Genomic DNA, 19,384 nt, shown 5'->3' with positions numbered 1-19,384 from the left:
GCGAGCCTGTTACCCACCTATTCATGATCAGATACACACGCCCACTGACTTTTGCATGGCTGCGAGAGGAGGAGGAGGAGGAGCGGTGGCGCGTGAAGAGATTACAGCAAGTCACACAGGGAGAAGCAGAAACTCACCCCCAAAAAAACCACCACACCATTAACTGTGACACGCGACGCAGGCATTATACCATGCGTTATAAAGGATATTGTGAATTAGGCATGTTTAAGGCAATCTAAAGAAAAGAACAAATAGAAATAATCCAATAAAAGAGGTAAATCCATAGCGATAGCCAGTTATTCATGATAACTGACACCTTGCATAATAGAAATAAACAGAGCCACTAGAAATAATCCAGAGTTTAAAAAAAAAAAGAAAAAGTCCACAGTTCACTTGGTCATGTACTGTATCTTATAATTAATGCAACTGATTCTTTCACTCCTTATTCATGATAACCACCAGTTTGCACAATAGAAATAAAGAGACTGGCTAGAAAGAATCCATAGTAATCCACAGAGTAAAAAAAAAAAAAAAAGCCCACAGTACACTCAGTCATGGACTATCATATAAGTGATGCGAATGCTCCTCTCCCCATGATAGCCACCAGCGAGCACAATAGAAATAAACAGGACTATAAATAATCCATAAAATACAAAACTAATACTTGCACAATAGCAATGAACAGAACAATTACACATACTCCATATATGCGTGTAATGTACACGTCATATGATGATGTAATCGCTCTTCTTGCTGGTTATTCATGATAACCACCAAGTTGCATAACAGAAATAAACACAATGACTAGAAATAATCCATGGGGTAGAAAGAAAATCCACAACACTAGGTCAAGCACTTGCACATCAATGTACTATCATACAATTAATATGATGGCTAGTCTCAGTACTATATCACAATAACTGCCATTTTGAACAACAGAAAACACGACTGGAAATAATCCATACTGTAAAAAGAAAAAAGCCTAGAGCTCACCCTGTCATGCATATCATATCATTAATGCGATCACTTCTCTCTTCAATATGTCACCATAAATGCCACCTTGCACAACAGAAATTACGAGAACTATTAGAACTAATCCGTTAAGAAATAAAAAATCCACGGCACCCTCTGTCAAGCACCGGCACATGCGATGTACTATCATATAATTCACGTGATCGCTCCTCTTGGAAGTACAGTATGTCGATAACTACCACCTTGAACAATAGAAATAAACATGACTAGAAATAATCCTTTTAGTAAAAAAGAAAAAAAGTCTACAGCACACTCGGTCATGTAATATCATATAATAATGCAATCATTCCTCTCGCCAGTTGATCATGATAACCGATACCTTGCACATTAGAAATACACAGAACAACTAGAAATAATCCCAACAATTAAGGACACCAGTTTCACCTGTAGATGGTGCTTTCCTCTTTGGCCACCACCGCCTGCAGGTCGGTCAGCTGCAGGAAGCGGTCGTGGAAGTAATGCAGGTGCAGGATGCACACCAGAAGGAAGGAGGTGGGGATGAAGATCCTGGTGAACAGTTCAGCCACTGAGAACTTCTCAAGGCCCAGGTCCTTGAAACTGCATAGTGGGAATAAAGAGTCTGAAGAATTAACTCCAGTAGGCGATGATGCGATACACTGTAACCACAGTGAACCTCACCTGTCTTTGTTCTCCGCTGAATCGGGTCTGAACTGGAAGGTGTAAATAGCGATGAGGACCAGCATGGTGTACATCACCACGGACATCCAGAAGTACTTCAGGATTTTTCGCCACCACTCGTAGTGCACCTGTGAATGGGAACATGGTCGGTAAGGTTTCAGGGTTGCGGGGTTTAATGGGCAGACGTAAACGGTGGAAATGCATTGCAATTACACAACACGCTCACGGGGACCGAGGGTGACAGTTTTGCCTTTAGGGTGATTCGATTATTTAGTGCTCAATTTTTACGGCACAGCAATAATGGTCAGCACCTAGGCGGGTATTGAATTTGCAATTTGGAAGAAATAAAGCAATAATAACACAGTCTGCAGCCACTTTGTTTGAGGAATGCTTAACAGTTTACGGGGATCATCGTAATATAAGCTGTTAAAAAGATGACTTTATTTTAAGAGTAATTTTAAATGTATTCTTATAAAATTACAAATTACATTACACACACAAAATCTAATTTATCTAGTAGAATTTCATCTTTTTGGTAAGTATTTTATGCCTTCATTCTTCTACTTTTATTACTTTATAGTCGTAATACTGTACTTTTATTGTTACAAAATTATGTTTTTTTTACTTTAAAATTATGACTCATAAAATCAGAAAATTTTATCTTCTTGACTTTATTAGAGAAAAATTACATCTCTGTAACTGGAAAGTTTTATTCTTATAAAATTAGGACTTTAGTCTCAAACTTTTACCACTTTAATTCTATATGACATTCTTATACTTCATTCTCGTAAAACTAGGTATTTTGTCTTTAAACATAACTTCATTCTCATCAACTTGTGACTTTATTCTTGTAATATTACAACTTTTTTTTGTCTTTCAGTGTGCGCCATAATCCCCTCCAGCCTTGCCAGATAATGCACGCAAGTGTGCGTACCTGGTAGAGCGCCACGCAGGAGAGGAACATCATCATGTAGATAATCTTGTACATGACGATAGTCCCCTCGAAGCTGACGAAGAAGAACATGCCGCCGCAGATGTAGACCCAATACTTGACCAACAGGGCCATCACCATGTTGCCCAGCACATGCATGACATCCTGCTCATCCTCAGCCTCAGACTCCTCTTTCTCTATAGGAGACGCAGAGTGTCAATCCTTCATCCATTCATTCAGTCACTCACAGTCTCTTCTTTTCGATTCACCTTTCATCTTTTGGTCCTCCACCTTAACGCCTAAAAGACCCGCCTCCTCCTCCTTTTGCTTCTCTGACCTCTCGGTGAGTGTCTGCCTCAGCAGCAGCCAGAAGCTCAGCAAACACAACACCTGCAAAACATGTGAGAAAACCTTTAGCTACGCCTGCACAAGGCAATCACCAATAGTAAGTAACTAAGTTAAGCGAATAAAGCAAGTAACTGGGTTAAGCAAATAAGTATAGTAAGTTAAGTAAGAAAGTTCATATAAACAGGTATGTTAAATAACTAAGTACATTAAGCAGGTAAATTGGAACAGTAACTTACATAATTTAGTACGGATGTAAGGCGAGTCAAATAAGTAGAAACGTTAAGTAATTCAATAATAAGTACATATATTAAATAATATAAAGTAAGTGAAGTCAATAAATGAAATAAGTATGACAAATCAGTAAAGTCAAGTTAATAATTTAAGCAACTAAAGTAAGTAAGCAAGCAGGTCAGTAATACAAGTAATTTAAGTCAAGTAAGTCAGTAAGGCAGCGAGGCACCAGATGAAGGTGCGTTGAAAAAAATGTATTTAATAATAACACACATTACCAGCACGGATCTCCTGACCAACAACGAACAAGCATCTATCTCACATGATAGTGGATATATATCGAAAAAGATTTAGACCTTGGAGGAGATGGAGTGAAAGAGGTTCTTCTTGGGCACGGAGAGTCCCGGCACATGTGTGATGTCCTCAAAGCTGAAGAAGTACTGCAGGACGATCAAGAGGTTGCCGTAGGCCACCATGAACGGTGATGAAAGCATGGCGTAACGCCGACGGTCGCGCACCATCCACAGCATGCACGACCAGATGAGGAAGACGAAGGTGAACCACGTGATGTACGTGATGCTCCACGCCTGGAAGAACCAGAGAAGAACCATTTCATGTGCATTTTTTTCTATATATCTCTCCTACATGCTTGAAACACAGTGTATATGTAATAATATACGCCGATCATACATTTATATGGGTTCACAGTCATAACGGCCCTCTGAGTGGAACCATAACTACGAAAAATGAGTTTGACACCCCTGCTGAGTGTACAACATCATTGGAGGAGATGCATGTCAAGGTGTGGAATCTCACCATCATGGCGATGAGCGCGCAAATGTAGCTCTGCTTCATGATGAAGTGAAAGACTTTGACCATGGCGCCCACTCCGCGCTTCCTCAGGGCGTCCCCGCTTCCCTCAGACTTCTCCTCTCCCGATGGCGATTCTCCGTCCTCCGGAGGAAGACTCACCTCGTACACGCACACGTCCTCCTTCTCTGCGCCGACGCGCAGGCAAACACAGTTGATAAATCCTAACCTCGTCCTGTAAATCGTCCCAGTGTGGAAACGTTGTGGTCATCTACCAGTAGACTGACCTGTACAATGACCGACGGACTGGTCGCCTTTGTACTGAGGGGTGGCGTACAGATCCAGATAGCGCGGACCATTTTCAGTCACTGTGAAGTCGAAGGATGTTCCGTTGGAGGCAAGCACAACCTGGTTTGAAGAAAAGAGGAAACACACACATCAAGGTGATGATTTTCAAAGTAAAGCAAGAAGGCAAGTAAGTCAAGTCAAGAAAGTAGGGAAAGTAAAGTTGTTGTTGTGACTTCCGGCTGGTCCCATCAGGGTTCGCCACAGTGAGTCACTCGCATGATTTGTTTGGCACAGTTTTATGCCTGATGCCCTTCTTGATGCAACCCACCCACATTTTTTTATCCGGGCTTGGGACTCGCTGTCTGCATGAAAGGAAGCAGCATGTACCACTCCTCCACCAGTCCCAGGTAAGTAAATAAGTGCAATTGTACATTTGTTGGACATGTTACCTCCGTTGTACTGATGGCATCCTGGGTGGAGAGCAGCTAAGGTGACGGGAGAAAAGAGCAAAGAAGGGAGGGCCGGTTAAGACTGCTTTGAACCTTTGCTTGTCATAAATGGAGGCAACTCATTATGATAATATTATGATCCATTTTAAACTCGAGTATTAGCTTATGAATGGTATGTTGAACGCAGGATTAAGCAAAGTAAAGAGACCATAACATGGAGCTTGAATTTGCCCAAATAGTGAGGCCTCTCTTCAGATAAAGAAAACATTATTATGACCCCTTTAGGGATGTTTGTCTTAAACTTCAAAACTGTTGATGAAATCAATGCACATTTTTCTCGTCCGTGCCTTGCCGGGACTCCCACCACATCTGCCTCTTCCTGTTGGCCGAGTTATTTGTCCCGTTTCCGACCAGCTCGTCTTCCTCGCACACGTCTTCCTCCTTGTCGTCCTGAAACAACACAGATAGTCGCTGTGGATGGAGGTCGAGCGTCTTTCATCTTTGGATCGGATTTGTACCGGAAAACATGAATCACTGAAGGCTTTTTTTTTTTTTCTGCTACTAGTCATGCTGAGCCTCTTTTATGCAAAGAGCCCTCAAATTGCCACATTAGAGGTGCAACAAATGACCTAGAAATCATCCGTCTACAGCCGACAACTGCTTTCAACACAACAGGGTGGGAGAAGTTGGAAAGGACGAGGGTGTTTAACAGAAGACAGTCGCTTCTCTTTACGTGAATTTTGCGGAAACTGTGTGAAAGGGGCTTTACTTTATTAGCCAAGGCGGAGGTACACATTTTGTTTTTATAACAAAGAAAAAACCTTTATCTGAGAGATTGTAAAAGGAATCAGCTAAGAACACAAGGTCCATTATAACCTCATTACCGGTACTGAACACGCCTGTCAACTGCGGATTTATGTACAAACCATGTTTTATTATTAGCATCTTCTAAAGTGAACACACACCCAACAAAGGGATCAATACATGAATACAACCCTGTAAGGCTTACAAGCAAGTATTGACCTTGCGCAAAAAAAAAACCACACTAATCTATAACTTCATTACAGGACAAAGGGCCAGTGCTTCAAACTGTGATGTGAAAGTCATTTTAAGCTCCAACACACCATGGAACATCCTCGAGACACAATACAGGTATATTGTGCTAAGAAAGTTCAGCCTCGCTCCAATAAAATAGGTCCTGGCTGGGTTAGTTTCACTTGTTGTAGAGGGACTATGTCCCAGTACTTCTGTCCATAGAGAGCAGCCTTTTACTCAAAACTACACAAAATGACTCATGCTGGTTTAGGTTTTAACTACCAGTAGATGTTCCCCGAAACATCCCAACATGGGTCCAGTGTCAGTTTTATTTCCTGGAGATGGAATGTGTCTTAATACTTTTTTCACCTTAACTTCCCCAAATGGCTCAGAGTTCAATTTCACATGTCCCTATACCCTTGTCTCTAGAGCACATCCTTTTCCCAAACTTTTCCAAAATGGCTCCCAGCTCAGTTTTTATTTTTTTCATAAAAAAATGCCTTTTGGTTATTTTTAGTTTGTATTGATCATTAATGTATATTTAAGTGCCACTATTATGAAAATAAGCAATGTATTTATGAGTAAAAGTGTATGTGGGGGGGGGGGGGGGGGGCCTTACGGTGAGCTGGTCGATGGGCTCCTGCAGCCAGAGGCGTATGAGAGTGGCCAGCGTGTAGTAGAGCAGCAGCAGCATGATAGGGTTGACAAAGTGGTGCCACTTGCGCTTGGAGTGCACCATCAGCTTCCACGTGTGGCTGCAGTCGCTCTGAATGATGGGTGTCATGCCGAAGTACCTGCAGGGGCGGGGGGCACACACAGAAGCTTTTGTTGATGCCGTGTGGCAGAGTGAGCGCCATGTGATAGTGCAGAATTCCAGACAGATCATCAGAAGTTTAGAACGTTAACTTTTCCTCCGTACCCATATGTGATTATGACGTATGCCATAAGGTTACTTTAAACATTCGATCTGTATCTGTTAGGGATTGGCGAATTTGTTGATTCATAAATTGGGAAAAATACATTTCCATTAAGACCTCAATTTCTACATTACTGTTGTCTTTTTAAATGGATGAACCTTGTTGAAAATTCAGAAAGTTATTTTAAATGTAAATTTCCATTTGAATTATTGCATTTGAATTATGAATTTGAAATACAGTGATTATCTCTCATGTATGAATAAACTATCACAATATTACCTCACAGTTGTGAGGACCGGGGTTGAATCCTGTGTGGAGTTTGCATGTTCTCCCCGTGCCTGCGTGGGTTTTCTCCGGGCACTCCGGTTTCCTCCCACATCCCAAAAACATGCATGGTAGGTTCATTGAAGACTCTAAATTGCCCGTAGGCGTGAATGTGAGTGCGAATGGTTGTTTGTTTGTATGTGCCATGCGATTGGCTGGCAACCAGTTCAGGGTGTACCCCGCCTCCTGCCCGATGATAGCTGGGATAGGCTCCAGCACGCCCGCGACCCTAGTGAGGAGAAGCGGCTCAGAAAATGGATGGATGGGTGGCTGGATGTGAATATATTGACACAATTATTTTCAAAATATATTGAAATATAACTTAAGTTTATTTAATACACAGAATGTCTATACATTTATATTAATAACAATTCATGAAACATTTTTATAAACTGATGCAGTTGCGTTGTTCTTCCGGATCAAAATATTTGAAAAACTATGAAAACTCTAATGGTGGCATGGTGACTTAGTGGTTAGCACATTTCCCTCATAGTTCTGTGGTACGAATCCAGGGCGCAGCCTTCCTGTGTGGAGTTTGAAATGTTTTCCCCATGCTTGCGTGGGTTTTCTCCGGGTATCCCGGCTTCCTCCCGCATTCCCAAAACATTCCTGTTAGGTTCAGTGATGACTAATTGTTCATAGACGTGAATGACTATTTGTCTATATGTGCCCTGCAATTAGCTGGCGACAAGTTCAGGGTGTAACCCGCCCTCTCGCCCAAAGTCAGCTGGGAAAGGCTGCAGCTCACCCGCGACCCTAGTGCGTTTGCATTTGTCTTTTTAGCGAAATAAAAAGCAGTATTTTCAAAACGTCGTATGTACTGTGTACGTGTGTGTGGTCCAGGTGTGAAACAAAGTTACTACACAAACCGCAGCCCGTCGCTACGGCAACAGATTGTCTCCTTCCTCATGCATAATACAACAAGCAGGGTGCTTGTAGTAGAGCTCTTAAAAGCCCTGATGTTTGTGCGTGTGCTGAGCGGATGAGTTTGCTACATCCACCCTGCGGCTGCTTTTGTTGCTGTTTTGTTGCCTTCTTCCTGTCTCCAACAACAAGTAAATATTTGCAGCGCTTTAACAAACTCCTGCAGGCTCCCCAAATGTTATGTTAGGTTTTGGTGTGTAAAAGGCAGGGAAAGCACTCGTGCATTAAGGAGTTACAGTACCTACGTCCGAGTGTTTTATAGCGAATCATCAACCTTTGCCGCGAAAGCTCCGCCAACATCCTATGATGAAAACGCACAACTTTTGCAATGAAAGCGGATATGTTAGGGAAAATTGACTGTTTAATAGTTTGCATACAAAAGCATACCAGATCAAAATCAGCTGGTGGACCTTCCGTAATAAATATTGAACAAATAAATAAATTGTAACATTATACTGTTTTAAGCAGAGTGTATTTTAAAAATGTATGCCCGGCCATGTTGTGATGTGTTGACTTATGTATGATAAAGATATTTTCACACCACAACTGATGAATTTGTCTCATGCCGAAAATCACACAACACCCCAGAAATGGAAGATCTTTTTTTCCGCAATGCATCACGGGATATATCGCTTGTCTAGTGACCATTGGTTGCTTTTCAAGATGCATTGTGGGATACATTGAGGGCACTATAAAGAGGATAACTTACTGTACCGTATGTTCAATCCCCAATCAAACAGCATTACACAATGGCAAACTCACCGTGCAGTGCTGCATTATATAGCGGCTAGTGAGTGATTTGGAACATAGCCTACTGTAGGTTTTTCATGATCAGGGGCACACGGCGTGCCGGTTCCCTGATCAATGCCACATTTACAGTGCTTTTTTTCCATTGAGGACCTGACCTAATGTAGCCATCTTCAGGCGCGACAGACTCCTGGAAGAACTGGAACTGGTAGAGGTAGAGGACCACCAGGTGGCCGGCACTGAAGATGGCCATTAGCACGCACATGCAGCTGAAGAGCAGTGTGTCGAAGGTGCGGCGCAGGGACCACCAGGTGCACAGGAACAGGAAGATGAAGAAGTAGACGGATGAGGTGAGGGAGGGCAGCATCATCCCTGGGAAAAAAAATGTAACGCACAAAATGGTGGACTCCGGTGGCTATGGTGACCAAATGAGGCCTTACCTGTGGCCCCCAACAAGATGGTCACCACAACCTTCCCCGCCATGGTGATAAGATTCCCGATGACCTCCTTCACTTTGGACGCCACCGCCGCCACCAGCCGCAATATCTTCATCTTGGTGCTCTCCTTGGCTTCTTCCTCTTCCTCCTCCTCCTCCTGTTCCTCACCCTCGTCTTCCTCTGCCTCATAGCCTCCGTCTGAGTCCTCCTCCAGCAGGATGTGGTCTTCCAGGCTCAGCTTTTCATCTTCTTCCTTTCAGTGACAATGATGGACTTTAGCGTTAACACTTTTCATACAAGTGGAAAAAGAAAGTTAACCACGATTAATGGTAAAAACAATAAAAGTTTAAGTTGGATAACGAGTGACGATGCATCATTAATTACATTGCTGTCTATATCCTTCTCAATATAATATAATTGTACTATATATTCTGTATTAAGTCAATGAATAATTAAGATCATATTTTGTTTACATTTATTATTATTTTAAGAAAATATATTTTAAAAATACATCATATATGAATAACATTTTATAGTATCTTTTTTAATTTAATATAAATATGTTAGCCGGCACGGTGAACGACTGGTTAGCACATCTGCCTCACAGTTCTGAGAACCCCGCGGGGTTCAAATCCCGGCCCCGCCTGTGTGGAGTTTGCTTGTTCTCCCCGTGCCTGGGTGGGTTTTCTCCGGGCACTCCGGTTTCCTCCCACATCCCCAAAACATGGAAACTCTAAATTGCCCATAGGTGTGAATGTGAGTGTGAATGGTTGTTTGTTTCTATGTGCCCTGCGATTAGCTGGCGCCCGGTTCAGGGTGTACCCCCTCTCGCCCGAAGATAGCTGGGATAGGCGCCAGCAGCCCGCGACCCTAGTGAGGATAAGCGGTGAAGAAAATGGATGGATAAATATGTTAATATATTAAAAAATGTACGAAATACTGACAAAAGAGTTAATATTCTATTTATCGACATTTAATAATGAAATGTACATTGCTATATTATATATTTTGTAATTGTCACTATCAGTTAATTTTGTTTTTATAAGTTTGTATATTATACATGAATAGATTGTCATATCCATCCATTCATTCATTTTCTTTTACCGCTTATCCTCACAAGGGTTGCGGGCATGCTGGACCCTATCCCAGCTATCATCGGGCAGGAGGCGGGGTACACCCTAAACTGGTCGCCAGCCAATCGCAGGGCACATAGAAACAAACAACCATTCGCACACACATTCCCTCCTACGGGCAAATTAGAGTCTCGAATCAACCTACCACGCATGTTTTTGGGATGTGGGAGGAAACCGGAGTGCCTGGAGAAAACCCAGGCAGGCATGGGGAGAACATGCAAACTCCACACAGGATTTGAACCCCGGTCCCCAGAACTATGAGGCAGATGTGCTAACCAGTCGGTCACCGCACCAGCATTGTCATATCTATTCAGAATAAATTGTATAATAAGATGATGAATATTTTATTATTATTTATTATTTGATGAATGATTTCTGTAATGCCAGCCATCCATTTTCAACACCGTTTATCCTGGTTAGGGTCGCGGGGTGCTGGAGCCTATCCCAGCTGACTTTGGGCGAAAGGCGGACTACACCCTGAACTGGTCGCCAGTCAGTAGCAGGGCACATATAGACACGGAAAACCATTCGCACTCACATTCACACAGTCACTGAGTGGGAACTGATCCCACACTGCCCGCACCAAAGTCAGGCGAGTGTACCACTACACCATCAGTGACTGATTTCTATAATGTCTGAATTAAAATTGTATAATTATATACATCCATCCATCCATTTAATGAGCCGCTTATCCTCACAAGGGTTGCGGGCGTGCTGGAGCCTATCCCAGCTGTCATCGGGCAGGAGGCGGGGTACACCCTGAACTGGTTGCCAGCCAATCGCAGGTATAATTATATAGTTTTATTATTATTATTATTTATTATTATTATTATCTTTTATTTCCAATCAATTATTAAACTTAATAGAATGGTGTTAAAATTGATATAATTCTCTTGACACGCCTTGTTGAGGCTGCTCCTTGTTTTCGGGGTAAATGATGCAAAAAAACAAAACAAAACAAAACAAAAAAGCCCCCAAAAAAAGCAAGACACTCATGAAAGTTCAAAGACTGCTGAACCGCGATCTCACGAACATCACACGCAGCCGCAGTCAGAACTCCGGTGTGTTCCCGTGACTTCCGAAGCATATTTTCCCCCCACACAGAATTCTCCAAGTACACGCAGGTGAGCAAGTTGGCAAAAATCAAGATCGCACTTGTTCCTCTGCTTGGAAGTGGGCGTTGTCCTGAGCCATGTCCTCGGGTGGCCTCTTCTGGACCAGATTGCGACACAGAAACCAGATGGCCCCGCCCACCATGCACATGCCAATGTCCGGTATGAACACTCTGATGCCGTTTCCTGCGTCCGCACCGATCACGCTGGGAAGACAAAAGGGAAAAAAAAGTTATACAATCCCAGTACACTTGAACGCATCACATCATTGCGAAAACAATAGCTCTTCACATGAGGACTGTTTTCGTTTATCCATCCATCCATCCATCCATTATCTGAGCCGCTTATCCCCACAAAGGTCGCGGGATGTTTCCGTTTATTCAGGTGTTATTTTAATGTGTGTTGCATTCTTTGGTTTTTATGTGCACTTTAATGAAATAATGCCTGCTGCTTTAAATGCTTCGCTCTAAACAAGTGAGTGGGGGGAAAAATGTTCAGTGCAAATCCAGCACCACATATTGTATTATAATAAAGAGGTTGTTTTTTTTAAACATTATTAATTAAATCAAGATTTGTATGGAGAGGAAAAACTACCAAAACAAAACAAAAACCTAACCTACAGTAGCAGTGAGCTTGGCGTGACTCGCTGGGATTTAGTGGTGCCGCTTGAGGACATTATTTACGAGGGCGTCATGATTTTCCCAAAATGACGAACAGCTTTTCAAAAACCTTTAAACTGGCTTTTTATCATCCCAAGTATTGCTCCTGCTTGTGTTTTACGCCAGATGCCAAGGCATTCTGAGCCTGATTAAATTGTTGACAAAAAACAGAACATGGTAATTATCACTCAAATGTAGAACTTTTTTTGGTCATTGACAACGTATGAGGGTATAGTATATTGCCCAACTAATGACATATCTAGAAAGCCATCATTATAACCGTTAATTGGATGCATCACTCGATTTGGTTTGTCACAAATGCATTTTGAGGGGGTGGGGGAATGTGTAGTTTGTAGTTTGGACAAAAAATATATCTTTTGAGACATCAGTCCTGAAAATTGACACACACGCACTTCGTATTATGTACTGTATATACAGACAAACACAGACAAACGAGCATTCGCACTTAAAATTTTTAATTAGACACAATGAAAGAAAAAGTATTGTGTCATTTTTAAGTATACTAAGGTAAATCAAATCAAATTCAGGACTTAACTAAAGACCTAATTGAATTTAAAACATTTAATAAAATGAATGTGAAAACAAATGTGTAAATGAAACTAAAGCCAAAAAAATTACAATTTGAAGAATTTCATTACAACTTTTAATTACACTTTTAAAGAATGACATTATCCATCCATCTTCTATATTGCTTATTCTTACTGGGGTCGCGGGTGTGCTGCAACCTATCCCAGACGGCTTTGCACGAGAGGCGGTGCACAACCAGTCAATTGCACGACACACACAGACAAACAACCATTCACACTCACACTTAAGGACAATTGAGAGACTTCAATTAACCTAACATGCATGTTTTTGGAACGTGGGAGGAACCTTCAGCCATCAAATTTAACGCTTACTACTTACATCCCTCATCGTGCTTGTTGCGCCATCATTAGCAGCACTAAGACCGCTCCAAGACGCTCGCCTTAATGTACATACAATCTGGGTGAACGCGGCTAAAAACTTCCACCACCTGGTAGTGGAGGAAAAAAAGACACTGGGCGAGTTTTGACATTCCCGTACTTGGGAAGCCGCAGCTAACGGGATCAGTGCAGACATGGCGGCAGCCTAACTGGGTTTATTTTTCATCATCAGCCCACGGAGGGACACCAAAGTGCTCTTTACCGTCATTGTCAGGCCTTTACACTGCCTGGAATTTGTTTCCGCCATTTGTTTCCCCTGTGTTGCTGTTCAGTGTAAACTGCGCAAACAACATGCAATGAGGCAATTTTTCACCTTGGAAGTCGGGATATTAAGGGTATTCTACAATGGCGGAAGAAGAATGTGACGTTTCCCGCACTTACTTCTCCTGCCCTGTTGTGTTCAAAGCAAATGTCGCTGCCTCACAACTATTATTACGTCCAAAAAATGTCTTATTACTTATCTGATCACGGGATGGTGTTTCTCTGTGTGACTCGCACAATAACCCACTTTCCCTGGGTTCTGTGTAGAAGGCACAAGCAGTGATTAATCAATTTTGTGGCATCTTGGTGTGAACACTCGCAGAGACCCCAAATCCGGTACTGTAAATGCAAAACCTACGTCCACATTCGGCAAACCAGGTAAAAGCACTTCCTCCTCGCTCAGGTGAATAGGGAAGGGGACCGTTTCAAAGCACCCGTAGGAACTTGAAATGTCTACAATGTCTTTTTAACACAAGATGTTAACACTTATATCCTATTGGTGTAAATAAATGCTACACTGTACATGCATTTAACCTTTATCCAAAGACACCAACCATTAAGAAAAGAAGTTCGGCTTCAAACAATTACGGTATGTCATCAAGCCAAGTAATGGTTTGTAGCATAGCATAAACTGGATGTCAGCTATTCCGTGTTCCGCGGTGGTCACGTGACGTTGCCCATACCGCAGATCGCACAAAGTGTGGTCATGTCAGCATTGCAAAGGGGAGAATTTTCTTTTTGCTGACTTGGCCCTTTACCAAAACATTAGCCAGTCTCGCTGTTCCTGATGACCCAATTGCTCAACTGTGAGATAAAACCAAGCACACCCTCCACGCGTTAACCTTTAGAGGAAAATGCCACACTTAAACACTTACGGCCCACAGCAAAGTACATTGAAACACGTGCACAATAACGTTATTACGCGCACATTTGTGGTCAAACTTTTGCTAGGAATCTTACCTCTCAAATCCAATTTGTCTGATGGATTTCTCCCACGCAGAACCTGCGTGGAAAGAAAATGTTTAGTGAGCATTATTATGATTATATTGAATAAGCAAATAGTGTCCACACTGCTGGTTTGAATAAATGTGTATTGTCATTTTACCCTCCACAGTAATCCCACCTGGGGTTACTGTCCAGACCACACCCACAGTATCTGAAACCACGATGTAGAAATACCCTATTTAAATAGGCCCTAGGCATGTTTTGATAGCATTTACGCTCCTAACCCAAACCTAAAAAGTGAAAGGTTACATAAGAAAATACAAAAAGCTTAACTAAAAATAAAAGTTTCAACAGTGACAAGCTCAGAGGCTAACTATATTATAAAAGGTACCCAAAATATTAGGAACGGTTCTTAGTATGATGCAGTACAGCAAACCTTAAGCACAAAAAAATATATATTTTTACATTAATTTTAAAAAATACAAATCACAAGCCACTTCATCCTTCAATTTATTATTTTTTTTAATTTCTATTTTCTCTTGGTATTTTGTTTTCTTTAAAAAAAAAGCTTTTTTTTAAAAAAAAACACTGCCATGTGCTGCTGTAACACCTACATTTCCCCTATGTAGATTATTATCTGAATTTGTAGAAGGATTTTAATGAATACAGCTCCTGTACTGAATCTCAGGGGATGAAGAATGCCATCTTTCCTTCCGAGTACTTCAAGTGTTCCCGAACGTCACCCCGGAGCAGCGGGGTTTCGTTTCCAGCCATTCAGAGAACTCAGAAAAACAGCCGCAACATTGCCGCCTTTGTTGTGCCGCCAGAAACAAACACTGCCAAGTTAACTCCGAGATTCGGTGAAATATTTGCTGGTTGTTAAGCCTCTCATTGAGGGGACCACAAGTTTGTGGTTTGTGGAGAGTGGCGATACTCCAAAGACAATAGAAGGCAACAGCACAAACCACATTAGTCCTGCATACAACATTAATCACAAAATATACAACTGAGTGTAAGATGAATTTTCCCTTGAGGAATTCTAATTTGTAAGCTAAATTAAAGGAGGTAAATATGCTACATTAGAGTTATAGAGAACAATCAATATACAGTATAAATATAGTACATTCGTGGGGGAATATAGAGCATTAAATACAGGGGTGCACATAAGTGGTGCGGAGACGCGCATGCGTTTTGGAAGTATTAAAAGTGGACAAAAAGTGTCATTTTTGCTGCAGCCCATTTTTTTCTTCATTCATCTATTTTTGAGAAAATAAAAATGACCCTCTCTATAATCAATTCCACCCCAGTTCCACAATATTCGCATCTGTGTCAATTATTTGATTCAGTCATCCACGGAAATCCTTCTAAATGTAAACAATGTTGCATTTTCGAAGAAATATTGTCATACATTAAAAATGTGATCAATTGAGATGAATGAATTACAAATCCTCTAATCAGATTAGATTTTATTTAATCGAGTCCCACCCCAATTGGGTTGTCTAGGTTATAGGTTGCCATTTGAACAGGGTTGTGTAGACTTTTTATATCCACTGTAGCTTCCCTTCAGCTCCTTTGTTAATTGTTGTATTATTGACTGTGGTAATTGTGGTAACAGAAAGAGATCCATCCATCCATTCTCCACACAGGCGGGTGCGGGATTTGCACCCCGGTCCCCAGAACTGTGAGGCAGATGTGCTAACCAGTTGTCCACCGAGCGCAGCAACAGATATACAAATTAAATACATATTACTGTTTTTTTCTTAATTGTATGAATCATTTTGACGATGGGTGGCCTTTTTCTTGGCTCGAGCACTTGCCTCCAAAAATGTCTGCACGTGCCTAAAGTCAATCCATTAAGGTCGTGGGTTGACGGAAAAGAAATGAGTAAATACGGTATATTACAGTTGTGGGGATAATTAATTATGATACATTAGCTGTATAGAACAGTAAACATGGTACATTAGAGATATATATACCATAAAGTATAATGTAAATACGGAACATAAGGGTTGTATGGAACATTAAATATGTTGTAAATATGATATTTTAGAGGTATATATAGTAGATGTTAAATATGATGTTAGTATAGTACATTAGGGCTGTATAGAACATTAAACATGAGGGGGAAGTGAAAGTGTCGTGTTTGGGTGTATTTTTCTGCCTTCGACATCCTTTCCTGCATTTCCAGTCAATGCCTCCCTTATCTGACCTTTCTAAATGTGGTATTCAACCCCTTGACACCCTTTTCCTTCTGGCTGTGGCGTAAACAAGAAGCCTTCCTTCACACTGAGGCGGTTACCCATACCACCCGCCCGCCTCTGCCTCTCCCTTCAGAGAACTTTCTATTTCCTCTTAACCACGTCGGCCACCGTGAAGCGGAGTAGTTCAGCCGAAACCCTCACAAGCACCAGCTGCTTCCGCAGGTCATCTACTGGTCACCACCTTTTCCTTAAGACTCATCTGCCATTCCTCTGTGCTGACTGTGTTTGTGAGTGTGTGTGTGTGGGGGTGTGTGGGGGGGGGGGGGGGCATTTACAAAGAGTTTTGGGGCTCGTGTGCTGTTAACCGTCAAAGACATGGGTGGAGCTGGCGAGAAGGAGGAGGAGGGGGGGACGTCTTATCTCGTCCAAGCTGTCACGTTTTCATGTCATTTTCCTGCCACGCACCGCGCCCATCTGTTGACCAAATAGTAAGACCACCACTTTCTGACTACTACGTGTAGCATACGTCGTTAGCCTCAAACATAATAATTGTACCCCCAATGAAATGCTGGATTGTGCTCGAATAAATAAATACCACACCACACAGATGTGTTTAGAAAAATGAGAGCAACGGAGCTGAGTGAGTGACAGAGGCCCTAATACAATAATGTGTAAACGAGTAAACAAACAAAGTTCACTTTAAAAACCTTTTCTATTAAACATTTAATTTATTTATTACATACAGCATCATTTCATAGTAAACTAATGTTGATAAAACGTACACAAAGTTTTTTTCTGAAATAATACTAAAATACGATTCAACATTCTAAATTAAAACATTACTTAAATTATAAAGGCCCCTGATATTTTCTAATAAAATGCATTTGCAAAAAAAAAACAAATGACATTTAAATGTAAACATTACATTTAATATATTACTTAATATATAAAATGTATTTTAATATAATACATATAATTATAATTAAAAAGCAAAACAAACCAAGACAATAAATAAAATAAATTAAACAAATACATTTCATGGAATAAAAATGAAACCTGAAAAAGAATTTTCAAAATAAAAATGCTTTTGCACAAAAAAAGACTCCCCGTGAATAGGTGCCATTCACTATATAAGTAAATACAGTTTACAATAAGACAGTTTGTACCATCTTCATTCATTCTACTACATACAGTATTTCAGTAAATGATGTTATTTAGGAATAATCATTAAATGCATTACCGTAATAGGATTTAATATTGCAGTGAAAATTAATTTGTTTAAATAAAAGCCTTGCCCTAATACACACTTTACCCCTTAGAAGACGCTTAGTACTCCCTACAGTTGTTTAAATACAGTAAAAAAATAATAATAATAACGGTGAATTCTAATACACTCATTAGAAATTTCGATGTGATCGTTTGCAGCACCGAGTCGTTTACATTCATGAAAATGAGCATCGTACACAAAAAATGAATAGAAGTTGAAGTGTTGAGTGTTCATTTTCTGTGACCAGTGAGCGACATTTCTTAATTACACTGAGTAACTTCATTTTACAAGATAAACACTTAATGGAGTTTTCCGCCTTCCTGGCAGCCAACTCAACATTTTCATTAAGTCAGTTTTGTGAGGGAAGAAGTACTTTTGGTTCATCAATGATTTCCACACTGGGGCTCAGGCCATCAATCATTGCTGCTACGTTGTTAGTTTGCTAAGAATGTGTTGGGAGTTGTGGGATCCTCCAAACACAGATGTTTGACTTTTGTTGCGTCCGTTGCTAATGAATAGTTTGTTACTGGTTTCTTACATTCAATGCATGCCGCACGAGGAAACAGAGAAAGAAGAAGAGATGAACCGAAGGATATACAGTGAACAGAGGACGACGCAAAGTGAAGAGGCAAACTGAAGAAGACGCAAACAGAGAAGACTTAAAACAAGAAGACATAAACCAAAGAACAGATGGAGAAAACTAAAACAAAACAAAGATGCGAACAACAGAAGAAAACACAACCAAAAGAACACCAAAGAAAACCCAAACCAGAACAAGAAACGAACCGAAGCGAGTGCAGACACAAACCAAAAAGGGAATAAGAATAAGACGCAAATCAAAAAAGAAATGCAAACCAAAGAAGTGAACCAAAGAAAAAGACAAACCAGAGAAGACGCAGACCAAAGTAGCTGTGAAGCAATGAAAACCCAAACAGAAGACGATGTAAACCAAAGAACAAACCTGAGGACGATGAAACTCAGACAAAAACGCAACACGAAGACAAACTGAGCTCGAAGATAAAGATGAAACTCAGACAGCGAAGACACAAACCAAAAAAATGCGAACAGAAGACAAAGCGCTCACAAACCAAAAATAGGAACAGAAGAGGAAGACTAAACCAAGGAACAAACCTGAGGAAGACAAAGATGCGACTCTGACAGCGCCGAAACGCGATGCGAAGAAAACAAACTGAAGTAGAAGATAAAGACGCGACTCAGACAGCAAAGAAAACACAAACCAAGAAAATGCGAACAGAAGAAGACAAAGAGGATACAAACCAAAGAAAATAGGAACAGAAGAGGAAGATGCAAGCCAAAGAAGAAAACATGAATCAAAGAATAAGATGCAAACCAAGGAAGAAAATGCTAACAAAGAAGATGCAAACTGAAGATGCAATTTAGATTGCAGATGAAGATGAAGACGACAACAACTCGGACACCAAGAAAGAATACACAAATTCAAGGCCACAACGCCATTTACAACCTTGAAAGTCGCTTTGGTTTATGCTGACAGCCTTGGGGGCCTTCTGCGTGGTACTTACAGTTGAAGTCGGAGCTGATTGAGTTGCCGGCTAGGAGACTGTTGACCGCAATCTGATAGATGATGTGCAGCAGCAAGAAGGACATACTGGTGAAGCACAGCGACTGCAGCAGACGACCTGTGTGGCCTGGACGGAGGACAAAAACCTTGGTCACCCATCAAACCACC

At 41.1% G+C, this 19,384-nt stretch overlaps 1 protein-coding gene across 1 annotated transcript in view; it reads right to left on the bottom strand.

Annotated features, from left to right (window-relative positions):
- LOC133489332 (piezo-type mechanosensitive ion channel component 2) overlaps positions 1-19,384 on the bottom strand; it is a 68,733-nt gene that overhangs the window by 33,450 nt on the left and 15,899 nt on the right. Inside the window, exons 3-17 of the mRNA XM_061798324.1 lie at positions 19,218-19,343; positions 14,224-14,266; positions 11,401-11,563; positions 9,116-9,365; positions 8,834-9,047; positions 6,383-6,557; positions 5,059-5,178; positions 4,729-4,764; positions 4,279-4,399; positions 3,998-4,179; positions 3,538-3,768; positions 2,872-2,992; positions 2,606-2,799; positions 1,672-1,799; positions 1,417-1,590 (exon numbers count right to left, since the gene is read on the bottom strand). Of these exons, the coding sequence (XP_061654308.1) occupies positions 1,417-1,590; positions 1,672-1,799; positions 2,606-2,799; positions 2,872-2,992; positions 3,538-3,768; positions 3,998-4,179; positions 4,279-4,399; positions 4,729-4,764; positions 5,059-5,178; positions 6,383-6,557; positions 8,834-9,047; positions 9,116-9,365; positions 11,401-11,563; positions 14,224-14,266; positions 19,218-19,343 (2,278 nt within the window). The remainder of the gene's footprint in view (positions 1-1,416; positions 1,591-1,671; positions 1,800-2,605; positions 2,800-2,871; positions 2,993-3,537; positions 3,769-3,997; positions 4,180-4,278; positions 4,400-4,728; positions 4,765-5,058; positions 5,179-6,382; positions 6,558-8,833; positions 9,048-9,115; positions 9,366-11,400; positions 11,564-14,223; positions 14,267-19,217; positions 19,344-19,384) is intronic.

The sequence above is a fragment of the Phyllopteryx taeniolatus genome, chromosome 14, assembly GCF_024500385.1.
Source record: "Phyllopteryx taeniolatus isolate TA_2022b chromosome 14, UOR_Ptae_1.2, whole genome shotgun sequence".
NCBI lineage: Eukaryota > Metazoa > Chordata > Actinopteri > Syngnathiformes > Syngnathidae > Phyllopteryx > Phyllopteryx taeniolatus.
Note: the sequence above shows the minus strand (reverse complement) of the source record. Positions and strands in the feature narration are given on the sequence as shown.